This window comes from Notamacropus eugenii, chromosome 3 (assembly GCF_028372415.1).
Source record: "Notamacropus eugenii isolate mMacEug1 chromosome 3, mMacEug1.pri_v2, whole genome shotgun sequence".
Taxonomy (NCBI): Eukaryota; Metazoa; Chordata; class Mammalia; order Diprotodontia; family Macropodidae; genus Notamacropus; species Notamacropus eugenii.
In genome coordinates, this window is record NC_092874.1 from 249,452,105 (window position 1) to 249,479,716 (window position 27,612).

Consider the following 27,612-nt stretch of genomic DNA (forward strand, 5'->3'; position numbering starts at 1 on the left):
TCTTGTGGGGTTCTAGCTATCCAGTTCTGGATACATGCCCCTGCAACCACCACTACTCCTCTCACCTTATTCATGATACTGAAGTGTACCTTTAGAGTCACATCTTTATTACTTGGAAGACAAGGAAGTGCGGCTTTTGGGGTGGAGGTAGGGGGCTTGCAGCTCCTTTCCTTTTCGAAAATGACCTCACATTTAATGCCAAGTATTCAGGGGTCCTCCTTCCCTTTCTTCATCCAACCACATGACCCAGGTCAGGACTCACACCCTTTTCTTCTCTGTGTAGTCACTGACACCTTTCTGGAGAGTGTGTGTGTGTGTGTCTCTGTCTCTGTGTGTGCATGTGTGCGTGCATGTGTGTGTGTTTAAAGATCCCTTCAACCTCTCTGACAAACTGGGAAGCATACAGATGTTTCTCAAGGCCCTTGAACTTTTCTGGATGGAAATCACTGCTCTGGGACTGCTGAGAGGAATCACTTGGCTCTGATAGATATAGACACCTGACCCATGCAGGTAAATGCAACATCACAAGTTTCACTAACCACATCGGAAGTGAGATTTACAATCTCTTCTTGTTTGCACACAGAGTTTCCCCTTAGTGGGCTATTGTGGCAGATTCCTAGGGTCTCACATGACCATCTTATTAGCATCTACACAGGCAGTCCTTTTTCTTCCCCTACAGACCTCTTCTCTGACCTCACCAATTCAACTTACTTCTCTGCTCTACCCTGTTCCAACTCTGGTCCTACTGGTTTTGATCCACATCCTCCTCAGCTACCTCATTTACAGACAGTGCCTAGTTTAGTGATGGCCTATAATTTAGTAAAGACTTGTTGCTGTACTCAAGAAATATTAATTCAAGATAGTTACAATACACTGCCTTTAAAATCTCCATACAGTTAACTGTATGCATCAAAGAAGAGACCAGGTCTTAACAGCCCTTCATTACATAATCTATATTCCCTGACTAGTTTTTAACATGTGGCAACATCTTAAATGGTTATACAGTATAGGTTCTAGTTTTTCAAATGATAATTTCACTTTCCAAGAATAAATGCCCTATAAATTCACTTCTTTATTCATCTACTGATCTATCTTCAAGGGTTTATTTCTACATATCAAGCATCACATAATGAATACGATATATGAATATGACATATGATATATGAATAACTGTATGAAATATTTACACTCATTCTTACTAGTGTATTCAAATGAACTGCTGAATTCCTGAAGCACCTGAAAGTAAATTTTCAACTTAAATAATGACGAGTCTCAGCACTGGTGGTCATGTTTTGCTCTAAATAATTTCAAAACTTGTAAATACATACCTTCAAAAACAGCTACTAACATGTCATGATCAGTCTTCACATCTTGAGTGGTTTGCCATGGTATTAAAAATGGCTCTTTGTTAACAATTCTTGAAGGATTGGCATTAGATGGATCATAAAATTTCAGAGGAAGAACGTTGAATTCAATGAGATGTATGTATGCCAGCCAAGCCAAACATCGATCACTTGCTGAAAGGTGTTCTGCTATAATTCTCTCATTGGCCGATTTCAATGCATTCTACATAAAATGAAAAATTAATCCAAAATATTTTTTAAAAATAATGACACACTGGACTAAGATTCAAAAAATGGAGGGCAAAGAGGAACAAAACTGACTTATTTCTGAGCAGTTATATTTTTGACAAAAGCAATCAAAAATCTGACAAGGAACACAATGTCAAGAGTCCAAGAAAAACATTTAAAGAAGGAAATGGTGAAAACTCTTTCAAGAATATGTACTGAATTAAATGGAGCATTTTTTAAAGTCAAGTTTTCTTAAATGAGATTTACATTTGTAAAAGACCACTAATTTTAATAAATGAAGATTATATGCTATAATATAAATTTATTCTGATACAGTTTTAATACCAAATTAAGATGAAGTTCAATAAAATGATACAAGAAAAACATGCGAACAGTGGCTTAATGTTCAAAATCTGCTTCAATAAAGTAAAATTAAGATTTACCATTTTACCACTAGTGGTTAGTGATACTGTTCTTAAGGTTCAAATCTAGAATAATCCAACATGAGGAAATTGTCAACCTATGTAATAAAGTCTTCACCACACTATTAGTTCAAATGTTAGAAGTCAATGCTCACCTGTAAGAGGGCAAGGGCATTTTGGTACCTTCCTGTGAATAAGCTCAGTTGAACTCTAAACAAAAGAGACTCCAACAGCTGAAAGGACAGAAGATCTGAATCCTCACGCTCTGCTGCTTCCATAAGGAACTGAAGCATCCTACCACATACATAATCCTTTCCATCAAAAGTGGTTTCTAGGTTCAAAAACTGTCAAGAAACGGTTCATACAATTAAATCATACTTTATATACAGAAATGAGCCGTGATTATTGTTGGTTTTATTAAAGTAGTAGCCTAAACTTACAATTTTCTAGCATTTCTTTTAGTAACCAAACGCATCTAAGCCATGTTTCAAGAAACCATAAGTTAGAAAGTCAAGTTTAAATGGAAATGAGGTGTATAATAAATAGGCATATAATAGAATTATTATGTAGTACAATTTTATCTTTTCTTTTATCAAGGATCCAAAAATTACTACTAACTTACTACCAAACTGACTGAATATAAGTACTAACAAAATACAAAATGGATTTCTTGACTGAAATTCTTTTTTTCTATTAAGATTATCTTCCTCAAGAGGACAAGTAAGAAAATGAAATTATCTTCTCCTTGCCTAGCCTAAATTGCTATGAATCCTAAGGAAGTAACTTATCCCTGAGATTATTAAAAACAGAGCTATCAGAGGTCACTTTCTCCTGACATCAGTTTCACCAATTCAAAGGTGGAACCTTTGATGTAATCTAGTTCAACCCCTTCAATTTGCAGTTGAGGAAACTGAAGCCAAAAGAGGTGTCTGGTTTTAAAAAAAAAAAAAAGGTGAGATTAGATGATTGCTAAGGTCCCATCCAGCTCTAAATTTTATGATCCTATGAATGAGAAGCTACTTCCAGATTAAAACATAAAAAGATCTGGTCAGATGAATTCGTTTGATTACCCCAATATTTACTTCCTATGTATATCACTGTAATTCCAAGAAAAATCTGTGCCAATATTTACTTACAGTCCACCAAATTTGGTAATTTGGAGCATATTCTACGGCTGTTTCACACATCTCTTGCACCTCCTCTTTAGTTCCTCTTTTTGAGAACAATCTGAGGTAATGGCACCAGATTTCAGAATTTTCTTTGTTGTTCTCCAGTGCTCGAGCCAGAACATTTAAAGCTGCATCCAAACACTCTGAGGAAGAACTGTGTATTGTTTGTTGTTAGTTTGTATGTACACATGCACAGATGTGTGCATCTATACGTGTAAAATGTGTATATATATATATATATATATATATATATGCATGTTAAATAGTTTTTTAAAATTTCTTGAAAAATAACAAGATAGGATATATGTACCCACAGTTGCCAATCTAATAAACTTTTTTTAATCTATTTATTTCTGATTTTTGAAAAATGGGCTTCTTACACCACATGTGCAAATTGGTAATAATTTATACTATATCTATCCACTAGGTACTTCATATGAATTAGATATCAATTTTCTTAATCACAAGGTAGATTTCAACCAAGAAAAATGTATTTTTGAATCTAAAACACTTCCAGCTATGAACTGAACAACAAAGAGATTACTTTTTAAATGAATGTTCAGTGAATATTTATCACAGATAAAAACAACACAGCATTATAAAGCCACAGGTTTATCACCTTCAAACGTGCCTCAAGTCAATGCTCAGTAATGCCTTTTATGGGTTTATATGGGTCCAAGAAAAGTTAAACAACTCTCTCTCAAGGTTGGCTACTGCCAATTCAAAATATCAAAGCATTCAATATAAAAGACCTTTTCAACAGTCAAGGACCTGCTATCTCCTGGAGAAGATAATTCTCTCTCTCATGATCCTATTCATAAAATAAGGTACAGTTCTTTTGGCCTTCACTCAGTGAGTCACAAAAGAAAACATTGTAATTGATCCCTTCAACACAGGAACTACCCATAAAAAACACTAAATGAGTACAAAACTCAAAAGTATGCACTAAATTAACATTGTTACATTATACCCTAAGGAAAATACTTCTAAAACTTATCTTAAAATTTTAATTAATGCATACATCATTAAAGTATGATGATAAGAAGATAGACAAGTAAGAAAAATCTAATAGTACAACTACAATCTGGACACTTGCATCAGAAAAAGCGTATCCCATAAGAGAACATTCTACAACATAATACTTTTGTCAAATTTAGTTTCTAAAGTCAGAAACTTCCTTCGAATGTTTCACACAATTCATCACATTTGTGACTTAATTACAAAATAACAATTAGCTTTCAGGATATTTTGATCACATTATATCTATAGATTCTGCAGTGCTTAAATTTTCTTTTACTTCTAATCTGGCCCTCCTACACCCACACACCCTACTGCTGCCTACAAAAAGGAAGGTCACAGACACAAATGGAATGAGAAGAGAGGAACAGAAGATGAAGATCCTTTACATGAGGGTCATTTCTTCTTTCCCTCTTTCTGTGGCAAGTTGTCATCACCCACTTACATAGTGAGAACATTCTTTCGTCTTGCCAAACACACACAGGCTATTGAGAGCTTTCAGAAGCTATTAACATTATTATACACAGATCAAATGCCCTAGGTGTGTGGGAGTACATTTAAGTGAATATATCAGCTTTTCTTTAGCTCATTAATCACCATAATCTATTCAATTAAGACTGAAAAAAATGTCAGCATACAAATTTAAGATGTAGCTTTAACACAAATACCAAATAAAATAATGCTGCTCAAAATGCCCCCAAGTCAATTCACCAAAATTTGCATTTCCTTAGTCAAAACCCACAAACTTTGCTGAAATGTCTTAAAAACTTTAATTTGCCCCCTCTTAAAATATTTAACAGGATGGAATCCCAAGTGGGAAAGTTCTTGTTTTACCATCATCTTTTAAATTTGATTAACTGTCATTTGACATTTTTACCAGCAATTACTCCATATAGCATCAACTATTTTCCATTTCAACAACTTCCATGCTGAACTAAGCCATCTGGAGTTAATGCTCCAATATAATTTATTACTCATACTAAGCTCATGTACAGCTCAAGATCTAATCTTAAACCTTTTTCTAACTGCTTTTAAACAATAAAGTACTTGTGGCTTTGACAAAGAAACAAAGACTCCTTTTAACACTAAAAAGGAAACCTGATTACTACAGGTGAAATAAACCTCAAACACATAAAAATATAAATGTACAACAGATTTGCTTACACAAAGATAAGATTGACCTACCCTTCGTTCTGATTTAAGTACTTGTATGCAAGTTTGATCCAGAGCTGTACATCAGAAGGGTTTTCAAGCACACTTGCTTCCAGGTTAGAAATGTCATCAGTCTCATTTGTAAAGTATCTGACATCATCAGGAGTGACAACAGCATCCAAAACTGGAACATTGGTCTGGTGTTCAGGTCGGGGAGCTAAAAGGGAAAATATTATTCAGTGGAAAAACTCCTTAGCTCCTAGACGCAGAACTGAACTAATGAAAAGAAACTGATTGCCTAAGGTAAGATAATTTAATAATGATAATAATACTAGCAGCTAGCATTAATATAACACTTATTTTTATATGTATGTATACATACGTATAAAACATTTATACAGCTGTGTACCTACGTACACACACGTACGTACACACACACACACACACACACACACACACACACACACACACACACAAAACATAGCTTACTATGTGTCAAGCGTTGTGCTAAGCACTTTAAAACTATTATCTTACTGGATCCTCACAAGAACCTAAGGAGGTAGGTGCTATTATATACCCATTTTTTGGATGGGGAAGCTGAGGCAAACAGAGGCTAAGTGACTTGCCTAAGGTCACATAGCTATTTAAGTTCTATGATCAAATTTAAACTCAGGTCTACCTGTCTCTGGGTCTAGGGCACTCGATACACAATACTACCAACTGCCCCATCTCATCTGAGGCATTCAACAATCAGTTAAAAAAAACATCTTGTACTCTCTCAAGATTCAGAATCTAATGAAATGAAGCCGAGTTGTTAACAGTGAGAGATAGATCCTGTTAATTATATTCTTCATAATTTTGCTATAAAATGACTTTTTCTTAAATAAAATGAAATTTTAAAATACCATACACTCCTCCCAAGTTGGAGGGAGCCTCAGAGGTCATAATGTCCAACCCCTGACTGAAAGTATGAATCTGTTTTTTACCACCAAGTCATCAATTAACCTTCATTTCAGGACCTCCAAGGTCAGTAAATTCACAGTACATGAAGGATACCATTACATTTTCAAACAGCTCTGACTGATAAGTTCTTTCATATAAGCAATAAAAAGCTGCCTCTCAAATTAGTTCCTTCTGGAAGCCAAGCAGACTAAGCTTAATGTCTGGTCAATCCAACAGCCTTCCAAATATATGAGGACACTATCATACCTCCCCCTCCCCAAAGTCTTTTCTCTAAACATCTCAGTCCTATCAATTCATCCTCATTGGTATGATTTCAAATTCCTCACCACACTGACTAACTTCCTCTAGAAGTGATGCTCCAGCTCACCAATGATCTTTCTAATTATGTAAGGTCAAAAACTGAACACAGTACTTCAGAAGCAGTCTTACCAAACAAGAATGTGTTACCCTTTATTCTCAATAAAATACTTCTATTAATGCAATCTAAGTTAACCTGCAGATTTTGTGGCTGTCACACCACATTAAATCTGAGCTCTAAGAAATGTTACAGATATATAAATAAATAAATGGTACAACTAAATAAGAGTATACTTTTCTCATCTGGGTAGTTTCTTAAATTCACATAAATAAGTCAGAAATTTCTTTGGAATCAAGATTATTCCAATAAAGAAAATCATCATGCAGAGCTCTTAGAACAATTTCAAAACTGACTTCTGTATCTTAATTTTTTTCTTACCATATTTAATAGGTCCTGTAGATTGTTCTTCATCACTGCTACTGTTACTGCTATTATCTGAAACAGGTTTTCTCCAAAATTTTGGCCTCCATTTCCTTTTTTCCTTATAAGTTGTAAATGGAGGTGCTAAAACAAAAAGAACATGAACTGGTTGAGATACACATTGTTTGGGAGATAACCAAAGCAATAAGTTACATAATGAAAATGTCAGTAGTTACATATTATATAAAGCTATGTGTACTTACAGAAAATATTCTATACAATATTCTATACAATGTCATCTGAAGAATTTGTTCTCTAAAGATTCACTATATAACATTACAAACTGCATTTTCATTTAAGTTACCACAAAATAGTATATTTTAAGTACAACTTAAGGAAAAAGTACTTACTATGACCTTTACTTTCATTGATATTACTAACAAGAAGAACAGCCATCTGGTCCATTGACATTCGATCTTTGTTTACACCAAAAAGTTTTTCAATGTATTTTTCTGAAATTAGAACAATGCTATCTTCATAAATAGTGTTACAGTTCATGTATTTGTATTATACTGTTTCATGAAGTTTGAAAAGCCCAGGAGCACATTTCTCCACTCCCTTCAAGTCTCCACAGACAAGAAATATGGGTGAATTATCACCAAAAAAGTGTACAGATCATGGGAATATAAGAAAGCTAAAATAAGAAATATGTGAGATGGTAAAACTGGTTAGGAAGCAACATAAAGAAAATGAAAAAAAGGCAGATAAAAAAACAGCAAATAGAGTTAAAAACAAAAAGAACTGTACAATGTCACTTAGTAAGTAAAACTAGAATTCTATCTACCTAAGGCAAAGCCTATGTAATCTAAAAATTTCTTATCTTACAGCACCTTCCACTCAATGAAAGATGGAAAAATAAACTTAAAGATGCTACAGATGCAAGAAATTGGCTATTCTAAATCAAAACCAGAGCGTATCGAAAGAAAATTTTAATGGAATTCAAAATCCCATTATCTTGGTTAGCCAAGACAAAGTGCAATGTAAAATAAAAAAATAAGGTCATTCATCAAAATGAGTGATACAAAAGAGAAGAATGTTTTATTTTGAAGTACTAATGCAGTTCTTAGATTATATGTCAGGTTTAAAAGAAAACTCCTAACAAGAAATATTTATTTTATTACCTTTTCATACAATTTTTTAAACTGTTATTTTTTTAAAATACTGTCCAAATCCCAAAAAGATCCATTAATTTTTAAAAACTGCACCATCAATTTGGACACATCGGAAATTACAGAAAATGTAAATTAAGCTATAAATATAAAATATATTTTAATAAAAAAACAATTACATAGTTTTAAATTACATAGTTTTAAAGTTTTCAAAGCATTTTTTATATATTCATTTCATTTGACCCTCACAGTAACCTTGTGATGTGGGTATTACAGGTGCTATAACCATTTTACAGATCAGGGAACTGAGGCTGAGTAGTAACTCAGCTAGCAAGCCTATTGAAAAAGCTGTGTTTTAAGAAAATCTTAGTATTTAAGAAATGCCAATAATAAATAGTATGAAATTTAGGATCATAAATGTAAAGCTTGAAAGAACATTGGCAATCATCTAACCTAATCCTCTCCTATTTACAGGGGAGGAAACTGAGGCCTAGAGAAGTTAAAACACCTGTCCGAAATCACAGTCGTTAAGTGTCAGAAGTGATATTGAACCCAGAACTTCCTGGGTTCCAGCACTTTGCCATGTTTTGCTGCCTCCACACTAACAATGATGAAAGGCATTAGGATGTTTTTTCCTTAGAAAACCTAACTACTCAGCCTTCTTGGCTGAAAAGAACTGAAACCACATGGAAAGTTTCATTTTCGTAGACAACCACACTTGTTTTTCTACTTAAAATAATTAAGCATCATTATTTTATGTGCTGAATAATCTCTATGGATAGCGTTCCATTCAGTTTTATGGAAGAGACATACTAAATAAAATGAAAATGTCATTTTAAGTTTGTTAAAGTTGACAAAGATTAAATTTAAATTCTGCATCTTTCCAGAATTAAGGGGCAATCTTTTTTTTCAGAAGTGAAGCAGAGTGGAAGGGAGGGATTTGGAATGGGGTAGCCTGACTTCAAACACTATGACCTTAAGTTAGTTAAATGTCTTCATCCCCTGGGTCTCAGGCTCCTCCACAGTAAAGAATGAGAACCTCACCTAGAAAACTGCCTGTACCAATGACCATCCCCTCTCCAAACAGCTCTCTAGTGAGGACTTTTAAGTTCAAAAACTGCACAGGTCTTTATGGGTGTTTTTTTTTTTTTAAAAGGCAAATAGTTTTTAAATCACAGAATCAGAATAGCTTCTCTGGACCTTATACAAGAGCCAAATGCCACCTGATGTGATTAGAAAAATTCTAAACTTTCACAGTAACACTAAGGGAGATCAAGTCCCCTGAGTCAGCTAATTAAGCAATTTTAGCTACAAATGGATTCCAAATATAGAAAGATTTAGGATTTTCACACATTAAGGTTTTCAGGGGCATCAATAAAAGCATACAACTAAAGTCCTGATCTACTCTCCAGGGAGAGTAGCATAGTAAAACTTAAAAAACAAACCTAATTTAACTACTGCCACGCCAATAAAGTACATAAAAAGTGATTTCTACTATAACCTTACCTAATATCTATGACACAAGTCTCGTGTTTGACATTTCTTTAAATGACAAAAATGAAGCAGGGGCTTGCATAATTAACATTAAGTTTCTTTCCATAGAGATTCAAATCCTTAACAATCTAACTATTACTGTTTTTAAATAAGCTGACATTTCTAAATCAAGAAAACCTATTGAATTCATTTAAAGAAAAAAGAGAATTAGATAGAAAATTAAATTTTTAAATTTATCAGATTCATATTTTCACTAGAAAACTGGGGCAGTGGGGGTGGGGGAAATGGCTGATAAAAACCTGTTGCAACTGTAATTTCTTCTTCTGTGCTTTTCTCAGAACAACCAATCAAAGATAAATTGTAAGACAAAATGTCCTGGAACAGCTGTTTCCTGGTAAAAGTGCAATCTTGCATGTGTTGCCTATAAGTAAAATGACAACAGCACAAAAGAAACAATTGTGTACAAAGTTAATCGATATCAAGACTACAGTTTCAATTGAACAAAATGTTGATGACAGACCAGAACTTACCATTGACAATCATCATCATTACATGTGCCTGTTAAATCAAAACGGCAGAAACACTGTTTCGGTTCAATCATATTACTGTACGACACTGAACTGAGGTAAAGCTTTTCCTTGGTTCGAAAAAAAGGACTAAATCTAAGAAAGGAAAGAAAAGTAAGTTAAAAAAAAAAAAGCAATCCAGATAAATTATTTGATCTTCCATTTTCTAAAATTTTGCATCTTATTTCTAATAAAAGTTTATTAAGCAGATGCTGAAGTGACTTAGGAAAACATGGAAAATAAGTAGCAATGGTATGCTACATATATACTCAAAAGAATTAAAGTAAAAAATGAGAAGGAAAAATCTTAACACCAAGTAGTCACCTGTACTTTCTAGAATTTCAGTTTTATCATGGAGCTTATCAGATCTAAGACATAACAAAGTATAACTCATAATTCACCTACCATAAGCTGCCTGAACATGAGGCAGATCACCACCAAACATCACTTCAACAAGGTCCTTTAAGCTGCCCCAAGCCAAATAATGAACAAGTAATTCAATGAAAACTACTACAATACAGGAAAAAACAAACTACAGTAGAGAAAACTACTTCTTCAGCCAGAGCTTATGGGCATCAGGAAAGGAGGTTTCTCTCAGAGTCTGTCAGTGGACGAAAGACCCAAGGCAGAAAACACATGGCCACCTAGCTCTGTGGAGGTCAGAAAGCCACAGCAGGCAGCAGGTACCACAGCACACAAGACATCCCAGGTTCCCTGATACTGTACCAAGTTAGCAAAGAGGGCAGTTAAGCTCCAGCTCTCTCAAATTCAAAGATGCATGGGGGCCTACCCCCAAAAGGTTGAGGTCAACACAAGCAGGACAGTTTTGAATTTTACATACAAGCAATATGGAGGTTCAGTGTCTGCTGTGATAGTCATCCTGTTCACTAATTTTTTTATTTAACTTAATTTTTAATTTAACAATAATTTTACTTCCTCTTCTTTATCTGATTGTTATAGTCTTTTACAAGAACCAACTTTGATAGGTTTCTAGTTCTAGAAGTCTCTTCTTATTAACAATTTCTCTTCTAATTTTAAACATTTCATTACTTGCATAAATTTTGGGTTATTTTAATTGCACATTCAATCTATTAAGCTTTTTGGTTTTTTTCTATTTTGTTAATGTATGTTTCAAAGCTATAATTTTTCTGAAAATAGCATCCCAGAAATGCTGATTTATTGTCTCTTGGTTATCCTCTTTCACACAGTTATTGTTTCTATGACATATTCTTTGTGCCATTAAATATTAAGTCTCTGCTTAGTCTTACATTTTTTGCTCTTGCTCCCTGTACTAATTATGATTTTCATTGCATTATTGCCTCTAACGGATATCAAATGCAATGAGTTTAGCATTTCTTTCTTACATTTAATCATTTTTTCATGACAATACAGGCTGTTTTTTAAAGGTACCATGTGTCATCCCAGGAGAGATGTCTCCTTTAACCTTCCCATTTACAAGATACCAAAGTCTTTCAACTCTCAATTTTTTAATAGTTTCTTCAGTGAACAAGTTCTTTGACAAGCTTTGTTGCTTTGAATCTTTATATTCTCCAGAAATGAACACAGGGCCTAACAGGGAGATGGTGCTAAATAACAGAATGCTAATTGATTTTCCCCCTTTAATCTGTATGTTAGATTTGTCTCACTCTCAGCAAGAAATATTCAAATCTATTAATGCTTTATTATTTTTTCTTTCTTTCTTTTCTTTTTTTTTTTTTTACAATATGTCATCTGTTGGATGAAGTTAACACTGATAGTGGTTCTTTGTTTTATGGCTCCTTTTAAGCATAACACATTCCTTTTTTATCACTACTAATCTCATAACTTAACCAGAATACTGACTACTCATGGATAAGCTACTTTAATACAAGAATAACAAAGCTACCTAAATAAATGTAGATTTCATGCTATATCAAACTAACAAAAGTTTACTTGACAAAGCCAAACAAAATAATAACAATGTATTTGGAGAATTAAGAAATGTAAAACTTAAAGGAAATAAAGAAAAAGTACTAGTGGAGAATAGCATTTCAGGCCTCAAATCACACTATAAAGGAGAAATGATCAAAGCTTTGTGGTACTGGTTAAAAAATACAAAAGCAGATTAAATAAGGAAGATTCAGAAATAGATAAATTCAATAACCCAGTCTTTGAAGAATATAAATTACCTAGGGAACTTACTCCCTAATTGACTTAGAAAATTCAAGAAAACTGGAAGACATCAAGTTTAGGTCAACTTTCTTACACCAAATACCACCAGAAACTCAAAATGGAATAATAAATGTCAGATTTAAAGGATGTGTTGGTTAATTTTGTTCAACAGTTTTGTTTCCCCCTCTCTTTTCCCATTCTTTGTCATAAGAGATGACTTTCTTGAACCTGGAGAAGGGAAAGATACATTGGAAAACGTAGGTGATAAAAAAACATAAAATAGGGGAAAAAAACCTACTTTAAAAAGAAACAAATACAGCATATAAAGAAGATATAGTACATGAGCAACAGTATGAGGCAAAACTTGAAAGGTACAGTGAACTCTTTGAGCAGAGGAATTGTGAAAAACAAGGTGAAGTATCAATTGAAAGAGGGATGAGAGATGAGATGACCTGACAAACCTGAAATCATCTAAGTGAGTGCTAACGACAGCCAGAATAGGTATATGAGATACTACTGGTGTTTAAGAAGTTGTTGTATTTTTTTTCCTAAACATGTCAATGGCTAATGTAAACATAAAGTACTACCTAAAATTTTTCCCAAGACAGATAATCAATTGAACTCTATTTTTTTTTACATAATTGAAATTTGAGTAAAAGGAATGAAAGCTCTGGGTTCAGATCCTGCTAATACCCACTCTTTTATATGAGTGACCTTAGGCAAATAATGAAACTGAGTCTGCAAAATGAGGCATCAAACTGGTCTCTAAGATCCCATTAGGTTCTAATATCTGTTCCACTATCTGAAACCTTTAAACAATACCTTACCCTTAGGACCACCAATTAGAAACTGTACACAGCTAAAACTCCTTACCATGGTTGGTCCTGTAGTTTAAAAAAATGTCACAATCCTTTCACGAATAATCATCATCAATTCTGACAGCTTTTTCAACTATCCCACATTCCTACCATCATCTCCTGCCTACTCTCTTCTCTCTCACACATCCTCTTCTCCTATACCACAGAGTTAAATCCTGTTTTCTATGACTCAAGAGTTAATTTAATTGTCTGATAAAGGAAGTCTATTTTTATAAATGTACTTGCTTTTCCAATGACAGCAGAAGAGAAACAATGAATGCTTTTTCACCTGTAGGACTTAAAAACAAGAAGAGGGCTATGGTATGGTCCAAATGGAAACGGTTTCCCTTCTGTTTGTTTGTTCGGTGATGTAACAATATCCACATCCACAGAAATTTCCTAGAAACAAACCGAAAATGTTTCATATGGCAAAAAAACATTTTAGAAAGCAAAATTTAACTTTTAAAAATAAACTGTAACCTACCTGACCACACAAAACCTTTTCTGAAATGATGGAAGTACTTTTTGAAATCAGCTCCTTCAGGCTATCTTCATTAGCATGCAATCTTTTCAATTCATCAATATTTAAACCAAGAAAAAGTTCAGGTTTCTCCACAGTGTTTTTACTAGGCTTGTTTATGCATTCCTTATTAGGTGTATCTGTGTGCTTAAGGTTAGGTTTGGTAAAGGAACTGGATTCTCGGAAAGATCGCCTTCGTTCTCTGCTTGAAGTAGACAAAATTTCATCATCAACATCATTTTCTTCACTGTCTAGAGTCAGTTTGTCTTGCGTTAGATCATGAAGGGAAGGCTGAGGTAAAGAAAATTCAGGTTCTTCTTCCAAAACAGGGGCTGTATTTGACTGTTCTTTTGTTTTAAGAGCACGAGCTTCTTTTAGCTTTTGAATCTTTAGAGCATATTCATATTCTAGTTGCTGTAATCGTTTTTTTTCCAACGCAATCATTTCCGCAGAATGCTTTTTTGGACTTGATGCAGGGGAGCTATCTAGTTTTATCATTTTGTTTGGCTAGAAAGAGAAAACATTAACTTTCACATTTTCTGTGATCTCAAAAAATATTAAAAAACAGTTGTCCTTTACTTTCAGTCAGCTACTTCACTCAAGTCTAAAACAGTTTTTGTGACTAAATTCTGAACTCTCCAAGAGGCATGTACAATTACAAATCCATTAAAATAAACTTGTATTCTCTCGTTAATAATAGTTATAGTAGCTACATTTATATAACACTTTAAGGCTTGCAAATCACTTTACGTATATTAACTCACTATCCTTGAAACCAATATGAGTGGAAGGGGTTGTTATCATCACCCTTAGTTTTCAGATAAGGAAACTGAAGCAAAGTTAAACAAGTTAAGTGACTGGCCCCAGGTCACACAGTAAGGATCTGATGGAAGATTCAAACTAAGGACTCCTAACCGACTCTAGAAATGGTAGAAAAAGGCTGAGCAAAGGATGACAAGCCTCCCACCCATAAAGGTAGTAATGCTGTAAGCAACTTACTCCAAAGTAGTCTTGCTCCAGTTTACGTTTTCCTATTTCTTTACTAGCCACTGCTTTTGCTCGAGCAAGCTCTTCTCCATATTTTAATGCCAATGCTTTCTTAACTGTTACTCGTTGCTGAACTCTGTGAATCTGTAAGTATAAGAAAACTTCTAAAAACCTATTAAAGAAAAATGTACCTTTGAAGTAACAGCCTCTTCAATTCGAGAAACTTTTAAGTTGATTATAAATGAGATTTTTGTATGTAATGAAATGTGGTATAGGGACTGAACATACTTAGTGGGAATTTTTTCTTTTTAAAATGAAGACAAGTAAATTCTATATGAATTTACAAGGGTCTCTGGACCCGGTGAGAAACAAAGTGTGTTGCAGATTGAGGGCATAAAGCAAAAGTGAAATTATAGGTGTTTTAAGCCCAAAATGTAGTATTACTTGTTCCTGAAGCTTTTTTAAAAACATCCTGTTAACATTAAGGATTTTTTCAGTTGCTTGAAGCTGTTCTGTGAGTTTCACAATCTTTGTTTCAGCATTCCTAACAGATTCCCTCTTCTTAGCTTCTTGCTGCAAGAGATTCTTTAACACAGACTCATCTTTCATCAGGAGAAGTCTAAACGGGGGGAAAAAATAGAATTAGACCAATATTATCAGAAGAAAAGAACATAGAGACTACACAGCACAAAGTGTACATCAACTAGTTAACCATCTAGGGATTAAAACAAAAGAATAAATGGAGATTTCATAGTCTTATGCTTTATAATGAAATTTTTAAGCCTTCAAAAATAGCCTTTCTGACTTAAGGTCTAAATAAAAAAATGCTGTAAATGACCAACATGAGAAATGCAAATCAGAACAATTCTGAGGTTCTGCCTCACAATCATCAGACTGATACAGATAACCAAAAAATGAAAATGACAATTATCTAAGAGGCTATGGGGACACGTGTTGGTGGGCTAAGTGGTACAACCATTCTGAAAACGCAATTTGGAACTATACTCAGAAAGTCATAAACTGTGAATACCCTTTTACCCAGCAATACGATTACTAGCAATATATTACCCTACTCTCCCCGCCTCTCCCACCAAGAGATCCAAGACAGACGTAAGGACTGACATGTGCAGAAGTATTTACAGTACTTCTTGCTATAACAAATAACTGGAAACAAGTTGGATATCTATCAATTCAACAACAGATGAACCAATTATGGTTGTTATTATTGCACCATGAAAAATGACAAAAGGGATAAATTCAGAGAAAACTGGGAGGGGAGGACAGGTGCACTGTCAAATAAGTTCAACTATTAGAACTGACAGGGGCAGCTAGGCGGTGCAGAGGATATAGCATGGCCAAGGAGTCAGGAGGACCTGAGTTCAAATTAGACATCTAACACTTGTATGACCCTGGGCAAATCATATAATCTCAACTGCCTCCAGGAAGAAAAAAAAACAAAAGCCTTACAATGATAACATTGCAAAAGAAAACAAATCTGACACCTATAACTACAATCAATGTTCAATGACCAACAATATTCCAAAACCACGATAAAGTACGCCTCCCCCCTCAGGAGATATACACTTTTGGACACAATCATTCCAAACACAACTGTTTTGCTTTGGGGGGGGGGGGGGGGGGTAAGAGGAGAAAGAGTTCAAAATAGAGAGGTACTAAGTGATACCAAAAAAAAAAAAAGCATCAATGAAACATTTAGAAGCAAGTGGACAAGTGAAAAGCAAGACAATACTGGTAATAGCAAATTAAATATCCATTTCTTAAAAGCTGCTTATATTCATGATGGGAAAAGGCAATCCACATCCAGAGAAAGAACTAGAGTCTGAATACAGATCAAAGAATACTATTTTTTCTCTTTTTGTTTTTTCTTTCTTGTATTTTTTTCCCTTTTGTTCTGATTCTTCTTTTGTAACATGACTAATATGGAAATTTGTTTAATATGATTGTACATGTACAGCCTATATCAGATTGCATGCTTTCTCAGGGAGGGGAAAATTTAGAACTCAAAATCTTATAAAAATGAATGCTGAAGACTAAAAATAAAGAAATAAAGAACAAGTAAAAGCTACTTATAATAGATTCATGATTCTAGGCCCTTGGGTGTGGCCTTTTGACTAAGCTCAAGTTTTATGAACAAATCCTTTACAGGGATTTCTTCTGTGAAGTAATTCTTTCAATTAAATCCAAAACTGTTCTAAAAGATCTCAATCATTTTAAGTTTCAACACATTATCATTAAGAGAGGAACAATGTGATAAAAGTGAATAAAGAGCTGGCCTTGGAATCAGGAGGACCAGGTTCAAGCTCTACTTTTATCTAATACAAATTAGCTATGTGACTATCAGCAAATCAAGTTTCTCAGTGCCCTGGGCAAATCTCTAAAACTAAATTACATGGCAAATGTTAATCTGTATTAGTAAAAGGATTTTCCTTGTGGGAAGCCCCTTATACTAATGAAATCAGAGGCTCTGTTTAAAAAAAAAAATCTAAGTTCTGCTTGTGAAACAGAATAACAATTCAATAAAACACAACAGAAAACCTCCTCCCTAGCTCTCCTCAAATTATTGCTATTATTTGTTAAGATGATAAAAGACTTACTTGTGTTTCTTAAGTTTTGCTTCTGCATCTGTCACCTGCTTAGTAACCATTGCTATTCTACCAACCCCATCAATTTCACCGTCTGAGTTGGCAGGAGATGATGAGCTTGTCTTCAGCTGATCTGATTTTATTAGACGCTGTTTCTCTCGACTAAAATCAAAAGTAAAAAATAAAAAAGAGTGCACCATTACTCTAAGAATCAAAATTAGAAGGTAGAGGAACATAGAGTAAATAAAAACTTTAAAACAATTTAAGTTGGTAAAAACTTTAGCGTATACACACTAAACAATACACCAAAAACATAAATATTAAAAAAAAAACCCTGATTTGAATAACCAGAGACAGCCTCCTTAGTACCTGCTGAACAATCAAGCAAGTAAGCAAGCATTTTTAGGCACCTGGGTAGCAGGCACCATATCAGTTGCTAGGGAATTCAAAATATTACTCACTCCTATTTATTTTTGTTCTACAGTGTTTCCTCACTGTGGTATAAAAAAACAAAACAAGCAAGAAATATATTCACTTCTATATGTGATTATCTGGCTCCCCCTCCTGGGTGATGGGTATAAATAACATTTAACCTGGCTGGAACAGAAAAATCTTCAATCATGTACCACACAGACTTCCATGTTTAAAGTAGACCATTTTTTAAAAATAGTAAATACTTAAAAAAAAATAACTATAACAACGCTACTCACCTGGCAATCTCTTCTTTTAATAATCTATACTCAATCTTTTTGTCTTCTGGTAAAGCTTCAGGTGTTCTCATAGGATCATTTTCCTTTTCTGATTTTGGTGGTGCTTTTGGTTTTGAAGCCTATGAAAAACCATTTGAATGAAGTTAAGTAGAACATACTCCAATAATAAACATAATAGAAACAGATGGAACGTTTCTAAGTAGGCAAATTTTTGTAAATAAAACACTACCTCTTAGCACAGTAACATACTTATTTTCTAAATAAGACTCTTTTAGGAAAACAACAAGACTTGTTATTTTTGAGAATATGATCAATCATAAGTAAGATCCCAACTCCTGTGTATTTCTTTTGAATTTCTCACAATGCAAATATTTAATATCTCCAAGTTTTAATCCATCAAAAATATATCTTAAGAATTAGATCACCTAATTCACAGGAAAAAAAATACCTTTATTCTTTAATGGGACAAATAGATCATCACTTCTTCCTCCTTCCACTGTCCCACTTACCTCTGCAGTCCGTCTTGCTTCTTTAATCATGGATTCCAATCCTCCAAAGACACTATTCGTTGAATTGGAGGGTTCCCCATCAGATTCACTGTCATCAGAGTCATTTAGTGTTACCACCACTGACTTATGTTTAGGAAGCTGTAAATATAATACATTTGTTAGTGGTAATAGATGTTTCTTCTCTAAAGAATAGACATATACTCACTAAGAAGTTAGAAAGGACCTTAGACGTCACACAGCTCAAAGGCATAACAATCACAAGTCTCTTTTATAAAATTCCTAAGAGTCATCCAGTTTCAGCTTTGTGACTCTCAATGACAGAGAACTAAGTACATCACAAGGCAACCCATTCTATTTTAGGGTAGCTCTCCTTGCTGGATGAAATCTACCACCCTATAACTTCTAATCATCTTACTTTAGTCCTTCAGTTCAAGATAAGATATGTAGCTTTCATTTAATCCTATCCCAACCTGTCCTGGTTATATTCCCTAAAAACCTTCCCATTCAATTGTGGATTTACCAATTCTTATACATTATCTATTACCAAAAAATTATTAACCCATTTTAAACAAAAGTACAACCCTTACAAAAATATCCATTACCCCCTAAAGTTTTAAGGATTTACATGTAATTAACCAAAACTATTATCATTTGCTATGCCGTAAGAATAATCTCAAGTTCTTTGTATTTCAAACCACAAGCAAACGGTACTTTACTTTGTCAGCTTCTAATTGGAAAAAAAAAAATGAATTCTTGTATATATGGTTAATGCCATAGATCCTACTACAGAATAAAAAAATGAATCCAAAATTCTGTTTTATTCCTATTCAAAGCCTCCCAAAAGCTATTCAAGTGATATTCCTAATAAAGTGCCAAATACAATTTAATAGCCAAAGAGACTCACTTAAAATCATCTGAAATAAGTCATTCAGGTGTCCTAACTTTACAGATAAAGAAAGTAACATGACTCCAATCCAGTTCTCTCTTAATGCTAAGCCAGGTGACTCTGCTACACTCTGCTTCTACTCAATTTAAACTGTTATTCATATTCTCCCTTCATACCTGCAGGCCAAAATTATCTCCAAATTATCTAGACTTAACAGCCAGGAAAAACTTGAGCCCTGTTATTATTACTTGCTGTGTAACCATACAGTCAAGCTACTTTTCCTTCCCCAAGCTGGTTCTTCTGAGGAATGAGAATAGTACCTCAAGTACCTAACTCATATAATACTGCAGTGAGTATAAAACAAGGTAACAAAAGTGTAAAGTGCTTTGTTAAGTTTTAAAACACTATATAAATATCAGCTATCATGATTCTTATTTTTCTTCTATAAAACCTCTGATATAACACATACACAGATGATTCATTTGGGAAAAAGTCTGTTTCACATGGAAGAACCACAATCAACTTTGCAAGAAGTCAATTAAACCAACTTAAAAGTTTCTTTGAATCATCTAGGTTGTATGTGTGGCTTAGAAGAGAAAACAGCAAAGAGGAGTAATTATAAAGCATCCATTCATTTTACTTCTCCCAACCTGAAACCCCAAGCTGACCTCATCTGGTGGTCTACAAATCACTACAAGCTCATATGGTCATTTTGTACAGACAAAATTCTACAGCCTTTGTTGATCACTCAGCAAAGTATTCCCAAAACAATATTTCTAAGCAGTTGAACAGAAAAGCACATTACTACCACATTTACTAGCAATCTTAACCTTAAGAAGTTAGTTAACTTCATGAAACAATAGGAAAATTTTCCCAATTTTGGTATTTCAGAAAAAATCTCTAAACATACATTTTGGTAGTTTATTTTATTTTTAAAAAGATTAAGCTATTTTTTACCGATATCACTGTACGTGGAAGACGAGGTCCTCTGTGAAACTTGGGGTTCTGTATTCTAGGCTGAGATACAGTGTTAATACTGACTATTGAAAGGTTGCTTCTTGGCACAGGCTGAGAATTGTTGGGAACTGGAGGAGAAGGTGGTCCGCTATTACTGGATGTTTCCTAAATAAGGAAATAAAACATGTAAGTTTTCATTTTTAAGTGGAAAAAATCACATAATATTTAAATATATCTACATTGTTATCCGTATTAGACTCATTCCAACTTCAATGAAAAAAGTCAACTCCAAATAAAGAGCGAAATGAAAAACAAAGCTAATTTGGTTCAACGCCGCCATCTAGAGGTTCACAGTGTAAAGTTACCTCGGATTTAAAGGCTCTCTTATTCGCTAGAGATTTAAGTAATTCCTCCCGAAGCAGCATTTCTTCTTCCTCCTCTTCGTCTGCGAAAGGTGGTTTGGGAGGCTGCTCGGGGTCCTCTGGAGGAAGGGGTGGCAGAGGGGGAAGAGGGGGAGGAAGCTCAAGAGAAACACAAATACTTTCAACGTAAGGCTGGTTCAAAGGAGGCATAGCCTAAAAAAAAAGAAAAAAGGATTTAGCAAATAGCAAACAATAAACACTAGCACACTTTTAATAGAGAAAAGAACTTTAGATCATTGTTGTTCTGGGTGTGATTGTCTTAAATGGAGAATTTAAAACTTTTCTCACCCACCCATTTAATCTGGATTAAAAGCTCCTCCTTGGCACATTACTCTGGAACTTTCATGTACCTAGTTTACTTAAGGGCTAAAGGCCCTACAACTTCTCTTACTCCCTAAAACTATGAGGAAGACATTTAGTTAAGGTAAGGAGGGAGATAAAGCAGAGTCTCACTCCATTCCCTCACAGTCCCAATGCGGACTGATGATGTTACCATCCACTAAAGCAAATATCTAACAAAGGAGGGGCTCAATTAGGGTGCAGAGATTCTCTCCAGCTACAATATAGGAGCTTCACAAAAAACCTGGACTCACTCCATAGAGGTCAGGAGGGAGGAGCACTGAGGAATATGTAGAGGAAAGGAAGGAAAATGGATGTCCCCTCTAAGGAATTCTTGAAAGAGATCTTGCTTCCCTGGTTACAGACTGTATTTAATGGCATTCACTAGGGTCTGTATAAGCTCCAAATTTATTTAATTGTAACAGTTACAAAAAGAGAACTTTTCTTCAGTTTGTTTTAAAAAGGACTCAGGAATTCCAGTGGCTATTCAGAAGTCTTTCCTGATCCGTTCCTCTCCTTTAGTGCTTTCTCCCTACTCATTACTCTGAACTTATTTATCTATACACATATAACGTCCAAAAAGAACATAAGCTCTTTAAGAGCAGAGCAGAAGCTGTTTCATTGCTTTGGATCCCCAGCACTTAGAACATTAAGTAATTAATAAATGTTCACTAAATTAAACCAATTATTGTCTAAATCAATCTTCTGCAACATTTAAGAAGCAAATTCAAAGATCTGGTCCTAAACTAAGAGAATTTTGGAAAGATCAACCAAGACTGTATATATACGTGTGTGTGTGTGTGTGTGTGTGTGTGTGTGTGTGTGTGTGTGTGTGCGCCTAGATAGATAGACAGCTAGATATGTGTACATAAAATCTATGTACATAAGATAAGATAATATATTATCACACAAGGGTGGGCAACACTGAGGTGCTTGTTCCTCCTTCCTTCTGACTGGCTATACATTAATTATACTACCCTAGAGAGCTGCTCTTTTCTCATTCTTTTATATAACCATGAGTCTTGCATTAAAATTTTTGTATAGATACTAAAATAGAAGTTAACTAAATAAGGGCTTGACTTTCCTTGTGTCACATAGTCCAAAACATGACAAATTTTGGAAGCTAGAACTTGACCCTTAAAAATAAGACTGCTCAAAATTCTGGAAGACAGAATTTAACCCAAATAAAATAAGATTGTGCTCACAATTCTCTGTGCCAAGGTATCATGGTAGAAATTAGATAAAAATCAGGAAAAAAAATTAAGGCAAAATCAGTGTCTTAATAAAAAAAATAACTCAGGAATTATAAATATTTTATAACTTTAAAAATCTTGAAAACAGAAATTTGAACTTCATTTTCTTTTTCTGTGGAAATTACTAAATATCAGAACAGCTTCCAATGACAAACTCCTGAAGAAAACACAAGTAATTATGAAACCAAAACTAACTAAATCAATGAAGCTATGACAAGGGAAGCTAGCAATTGGGTAAAAATATGTTCATTAATCATTTCTGATAGAAGTCAGATACTAAAATACTTAAGAGAAAAAGACAAACATAACAGACCAAAAGCCTTTTCCCTAAAGGTAAGTAATCAAAGGCTATATAAACCATTCACAGAAATTGCAACTAATTAACAAATCACTAATAAGTGAACTGCCATTTAAAACCCTGAGATTTCACCTCCACCTAGCAAAATGGCAAAGACAAAACATGGAAACAGTCATTGCTGGAGTGGCTGCAGGATGACATATGAACTAGTATACTGTGGTTGGACTGTGAACTAGTCCAACTGCTCAAAAAAACAACTTGTAATTATGCCAAAAAAGGGACTCTTTGACTTTCCTCCCTGCTGAATATATACCACAAGTGGGTCAAAGTCAAAAAGAAAGACACCCTATATGCCAAAATATTCACATTTGCCACTTTTTGGAAGCAAAAAACTGGAAACAAAGTAGATGCCCATCAAGTGGGGAAGAACAGATAAAAACCAATTGTGGTACACAAATACAATGGGATAGTATTGTGCCAGAAAAAACGATGAATATAAATTCAGAAGCCTGGGGAGACTTACGTGAACTGATGCAAAACACAGTAAGCAGAACTACAATGACTACACTGAAATGAAGTTGTGTAATTAGAAAGACTAAGAACTTGGCCCCAGAGAAGGAAAAACAAAAATCAACTTTCCTCTTTTTTTTTTTTTTTGTTGAAGAGGTGGAGTAATGTATCATGCGCCTATAAACCACTCAATACAATGTAATGTATTCGTTGGTTTCAATGAACTATTTGGTTTTGAAAAATCTTCACTACATAACTCAGTGGGCATTAATGGAGATGTAAAAGCAAAGACACAAGCAAAATTTTTTCCCGAAAACAGAAGATACATATAATTAAATTTGTAATCTATGATCCCAACACTTGCGGAAACATAACACTCTATTAATCAGTTTTCTGTGCAACAAGTACAAGTAAAGGTTCAGATAATCCAAAATTCTGATTCGGTTTTGGAATGACAATTTCATTCAAATGAATATTTGCTCAGGTAATCTCAAAATCAATTTCTATTTTCTTAGCACAAACCAGCGGAACTGCAAAGAGATGTCCAAAAGCATACCAAGACAAGCTGTAAAGAAGCCAGAATAGGCTTAAAAAGTGATGGAGAATGACCTATCGATAAATTTGCCTGCAGTCAGACTCAAGAATATAGAATATATACATGAATAAACATTGTCTGTTTTCAGTAATTCCATTTTAAATATACATTCATTATAAAATGGCATTTAGTTGCTTGTTTATACTTTTCCATACAAATGAAAATCTTTTGACTGAAATGATAAAAAGGAATGAAGTAAAACATACCAAAAGCTGACTTACTGAAACCTGAGGTGGTGGAGGCAAAGAAATAGGTGGTAACGGAGGAAAATAGCCCAATGAACACTCAGGGAAGAAAAGAGGCTGTACTGGAGAAGCAGCTGTTTAACAGAACATATTCAGTTATTGTAAACACTTTTATTACAGAAATATTCTAACAGAAAATAATTTTAAGATATTTAATTTAATAAAAGGTAAATCTCCCAGAGACCAAGCTAAGCATAAATTTAAATTTTTATCCAAGATGCCCTTTAAACCCAAGAACTCCATCTTTTAAAATCTTTCCCAAACAACAGAGGACTGACACTAGTGGTCTGACTTGGTCTCCCTTTTCTCCTCTCTGCCCTGCCCAACACTGCTTTTCTGAGATCAACCAGAATCTGCCTTCACTGAAACCTTCTCTGACATCCTCTTCTAAAGGTGAGAGTGGTAGCTCCCCTCTTAAAATTCTCACAACCCTTTCCCGGGATCCAGCCATGGCATTTCCCTCACCTGTCCTCATATCACAATCCAAACACTGTTAGAGCTAGAAGGAATCTGAAGAGACCATAGTCTATTTGCTCATTTCTTCCTGTTGCCTATGTTTTGACAAATTACTAACAATCTCTTTTATATAAACTATTCCCTTTACTTTCACTACTAATTAGTATATCTTACAGTTGATGACAAAGGAAAAAACTCCATAGGTTTGATATTTAGATGTTTTGTTATGTTTTCTACTCTCATTTCCTTATCACATTTCCCTCCTCTTTATTCATTTGGCTAAATAAACCAATGTTCCCCCCTCTCTCCTTTTTTCATTCTCCTAAGTCCACCAAGTCAAAAGTTAATCTAAACTTAAAAATTCACTTAAAAGAGCAACTCTCTTTCAGTGGAAGTCTTATTTATAACCAAGAGGTAACAAACTTCACTTCTCTACCTATCTGGTGAGATAACAGGGGAGAAATGAACTCCCAGAGTTCATCTGTGCAGTCTGTCACCTTTGGCCACCAGGTTAACATCCATGCTTCTTGGATTTTTAAGAGTTGGTATGGTACGCTGTAGATGCTCAAGGTTATACAGCAGCATGCTCTCATCCTTCCCCCTCCCCCCACCTCTGTATCTCCCATGCTCAGCACAAATACTGTCACACAGTAAATGTTTTTTGAATATGTTTTATAGAAGAGGAAAATTAGGTCCAGGGAGCCAAAGTATAAAGAATAAGGCCCTGGAAAGCTAAGATGAGCATCCACAGAGGATATGTGAGACCAGGTTCTGACTCTAAATATCATATTCATTATCTCCACTAGTTATTTCCACCCATCATTCCCCCATTTGACTAAGATTCTTGAGGCCAAAATCTGTGTTGTTTATATCTATCCATTTCCTAGCATTGTGTAGGCTCTCAAAAAAAATGTATGCTGAATGGACACTTCAGCTCTGTACATAGCTCCACAACACAGTAGTTAGTACCAAAATAGCATTATTTGCCTTTTTACTTAAAATACAAAAAAATACCACCTTGAGCATACCAGAAAGATGTCACAGAAGAACAACAGTATTCTAGCAAAGAAGCTTATTCCCTCACTACACTGAAAGAAACCAAGGAATTACGTAAGTGACAGGGAGTTACCTTGGCCTAATGAGAGGAGCCTCAGAACAAGAGTTTAAAGACTGAACTTTTTAGTTCCAAATCTGCCACCTCCTACCTATACAACTTTGGGCAATCACATGGTTTAATAAAGCTCTAAGTTATCATTTCCACATCTATCCTCAGGATCCAAAAATCTAATAGGATCCAAAAATGCCAGTAGGAAATACTTCGAAATAATCACATAAATGTCTATTCTGTTGGCTTTGGACTTAGAAAGAACAGTCTTCTCTTGATGAACTATAGTAGAAAGTACTCTAAATGTACAGTAATTGCTAGGCAGAATTTTGCATAACATAAATTAAAAATGAAAATGGACTTATCACATCTGTCTCTCCTAGGGTACCCCCCTCAACAGCAGTTCAACTATCTGGCACAATCCTTTGGTTTCTTGGTAAGAGGTTTCTTACCTTTGGCTCAAATACAACAAACTCAAGTATAAGCATGAGCTATTTAATATTGGGACAACTTTAAAAACATTTGTTGTTTCAAGTAAAAGGTGTCTTTAGAACGTGCTAAAAGTCCTACTGGTTATACTAACCCATTGAAGACTATTGATTTTGAACAACTCTGCATTTCTTTCCAAAATTTCTGGTTAAATAAAAATTTTCTGTTTTGTACTTCAAAGGCACAAGAAAAAGCCCATTAAATAAACATCTTTACCTGGAGAGTTAGTTTCACTATCTGTATCCATTGCAACTTCTTCATAATTGTCATACTGGTAGATGCCTCCGGCACTGTCAATAGATTGCTTATCTAAGGGTCTTCTCAGGTCTGTATCTGAAGACTAAACACAAGAGAATGCTTTCATCAATTTATAATGCCTTTAAGATGTCTTTGTCTTAAGTAACACATATGTATACATATATATGTATACTTACATACATTTGTGCCCACGCACACTAGGTAAAATATATAGATAAAACAAAATATTAATAATAATGAAATAGCTACAAATATTTAGGGGGAGGCAATAAGTAGGAACACATATGTGTGTATACATATATACATATACACACACACACGCACACATACACACACACACGTTAGACAGGCATTTCTTCCCCTAATTTAAAGAGAATCCATTCTAATATCAAAGATATTGTGAGTTACACTGAAAAGCATGATCAGTAAGAACTACATTAAGTCAGAACATGGATCTAAAGCTTAAAATGACTGAAAGACTACTTGTCTCATTTTACAGAGAAAATTTAATTAAGTGATCTGCCCAAGATCACAAACATAAATTAATGTCAAAGAAAGAATCTGAAGCCAAGTCAATTGACTACAGAGCCAGGATTTTTAGCAAATTTCTCCAAAGTTCTCAAAAACCATGGATTAATTTGCACATTTCTTTAAAATGACATGACTACTATATGACTCAGTCTTTAACCTTTAGGTACTCAATCAGAAACTAATAACTGAACACAGTTCATTTCTTCTCTAAATACTAAAATGAGAAAATTGAGCTTAATACAACTTCACCAATTCTAATTCCTTAGGAATAAAATATATTAAGTGAAATTTGAATTGTGTGTATATCCACAGATATATACACACACACATATCTATACCTATAAAAAAACACTTTTGTTGGTTTTAAATCTGAGTTTTTAGTAATGAATGACATTTTGTCAATATTTTATAAGATGTTTATTTTCCTCAAGACACCAGCCAAAATTTAGTAAAACACAACATTCCACATACTCATGCCTTATGACAGATCTATGGCTAAACTAACCAAAAAAAAAGAAAAAGAAAGAGCCAAAAAGCCTCCTTATGGTAAATGCTAACCCAGCATTAATAACACTTCTTTCCTTGTTTTCTCTTAAACCACCCTAATCTGTACCTGCATTCTAGTCAATGCAATGTATTGTTAATCTTGCTGGCCTATACCTGCGCATGCAGGACACTAGTAGTAGGCAC

The 27,612-nt window shown here is 34.4% G+C and overlaps 1 protein-coding gene across 5 annotated transcripts in view; it reads right to left on the reverse strand.

Moving 5' to 3' along the window:
• The window catches only part of ZFC3H1 (zinc finger C3H1-type containing), a 62,328-nt gene that overhangs the window by 14,788 nt on the left and 19,928 nt on the right, over positions 1 to 27,612 (reverse strand). For 4 of the 5 annotated variants that reach the window (XR_011977271.1, XM_072655381.1, XM_072655384.1 and 1 more), the window contains 19 exons: positions 26,350 to 26,473; positions 24,045 to 24,157; positions 20,787 to 20,996; positions 20,422 to 20,586; positions 18,579 to 18,716; positions 18,070 to 18,188; positions 17,372 to 17,521; positions 15,201 to 15,375; positions 14,769 to 14,900; positions 13,734 to 14,276; positions 13,539 to 13,648; positions 10,206 to 10,337; positions 9,975 to 10,096; positions 7,423 to 7,524; positions 7,031 to 7,156; positions 5,365 to 5,548; positions 3,130 to 3,316; positions 2,149 to 2,337; positions 1,329 to 1,566 (listed from right to left, as the gene is read on the reverse strand). Coding sequence is in view for 4 of the 5 variants with exons in the window: in XM_072655381.1 (XP_072511482.1) it covers positions 1,329 to 1,566; positions 2,149 to 2,337; positions 3,130 to 3,316; positions 5,365 to 5,548; positions 7,031 to 7,156; positions 7,423 to 7,524; positions 9,975 to 10,096; positions 10,206 to 10,337; positions 13,539 to 13,648; positions 13,734 to 14,276; positions 14,769 to 14,900; positions 15,201 to 15,375; positions 17,372 to 17,521; positions 18,070 to 18,188; positions 18,579 to 18,716; positions 20,422 to 20,586; positions 20,787 to 20,996; positions 24,045 to 24,157; positions 26,350 to 26,473 (3,259 nt within the window). In the remaining variant the exon portion in view is untranslated. The remainder of the gene's footprint in view (positions 1 to 1,328; positions 1,567 to 2,148; positions 2,338 to 3,129; positions 3,317 to 5,364; positions 5,549 to 7,030; positions 7,157 to 7,422; positions 7,525 to 9,974; positions 10,097 to 10,205; positions 10,338 to 13,538; positions 13,649 to 13,733; positions 14,277 to 14,768; positions 14,901 to 15,200; positions 15,376 to 17,371; positions 17,522 to 18,069; positions 18,189 to 18,578; positions 18,717 to 20,421; positions 20,587 to 20,786; positions 20,997 to 24,044; positions 24,158 to 26,349; positions 26,474 to 27,612) is intronic. The other variant, XM_072655382.1, reaches the window with a different exon arrangement.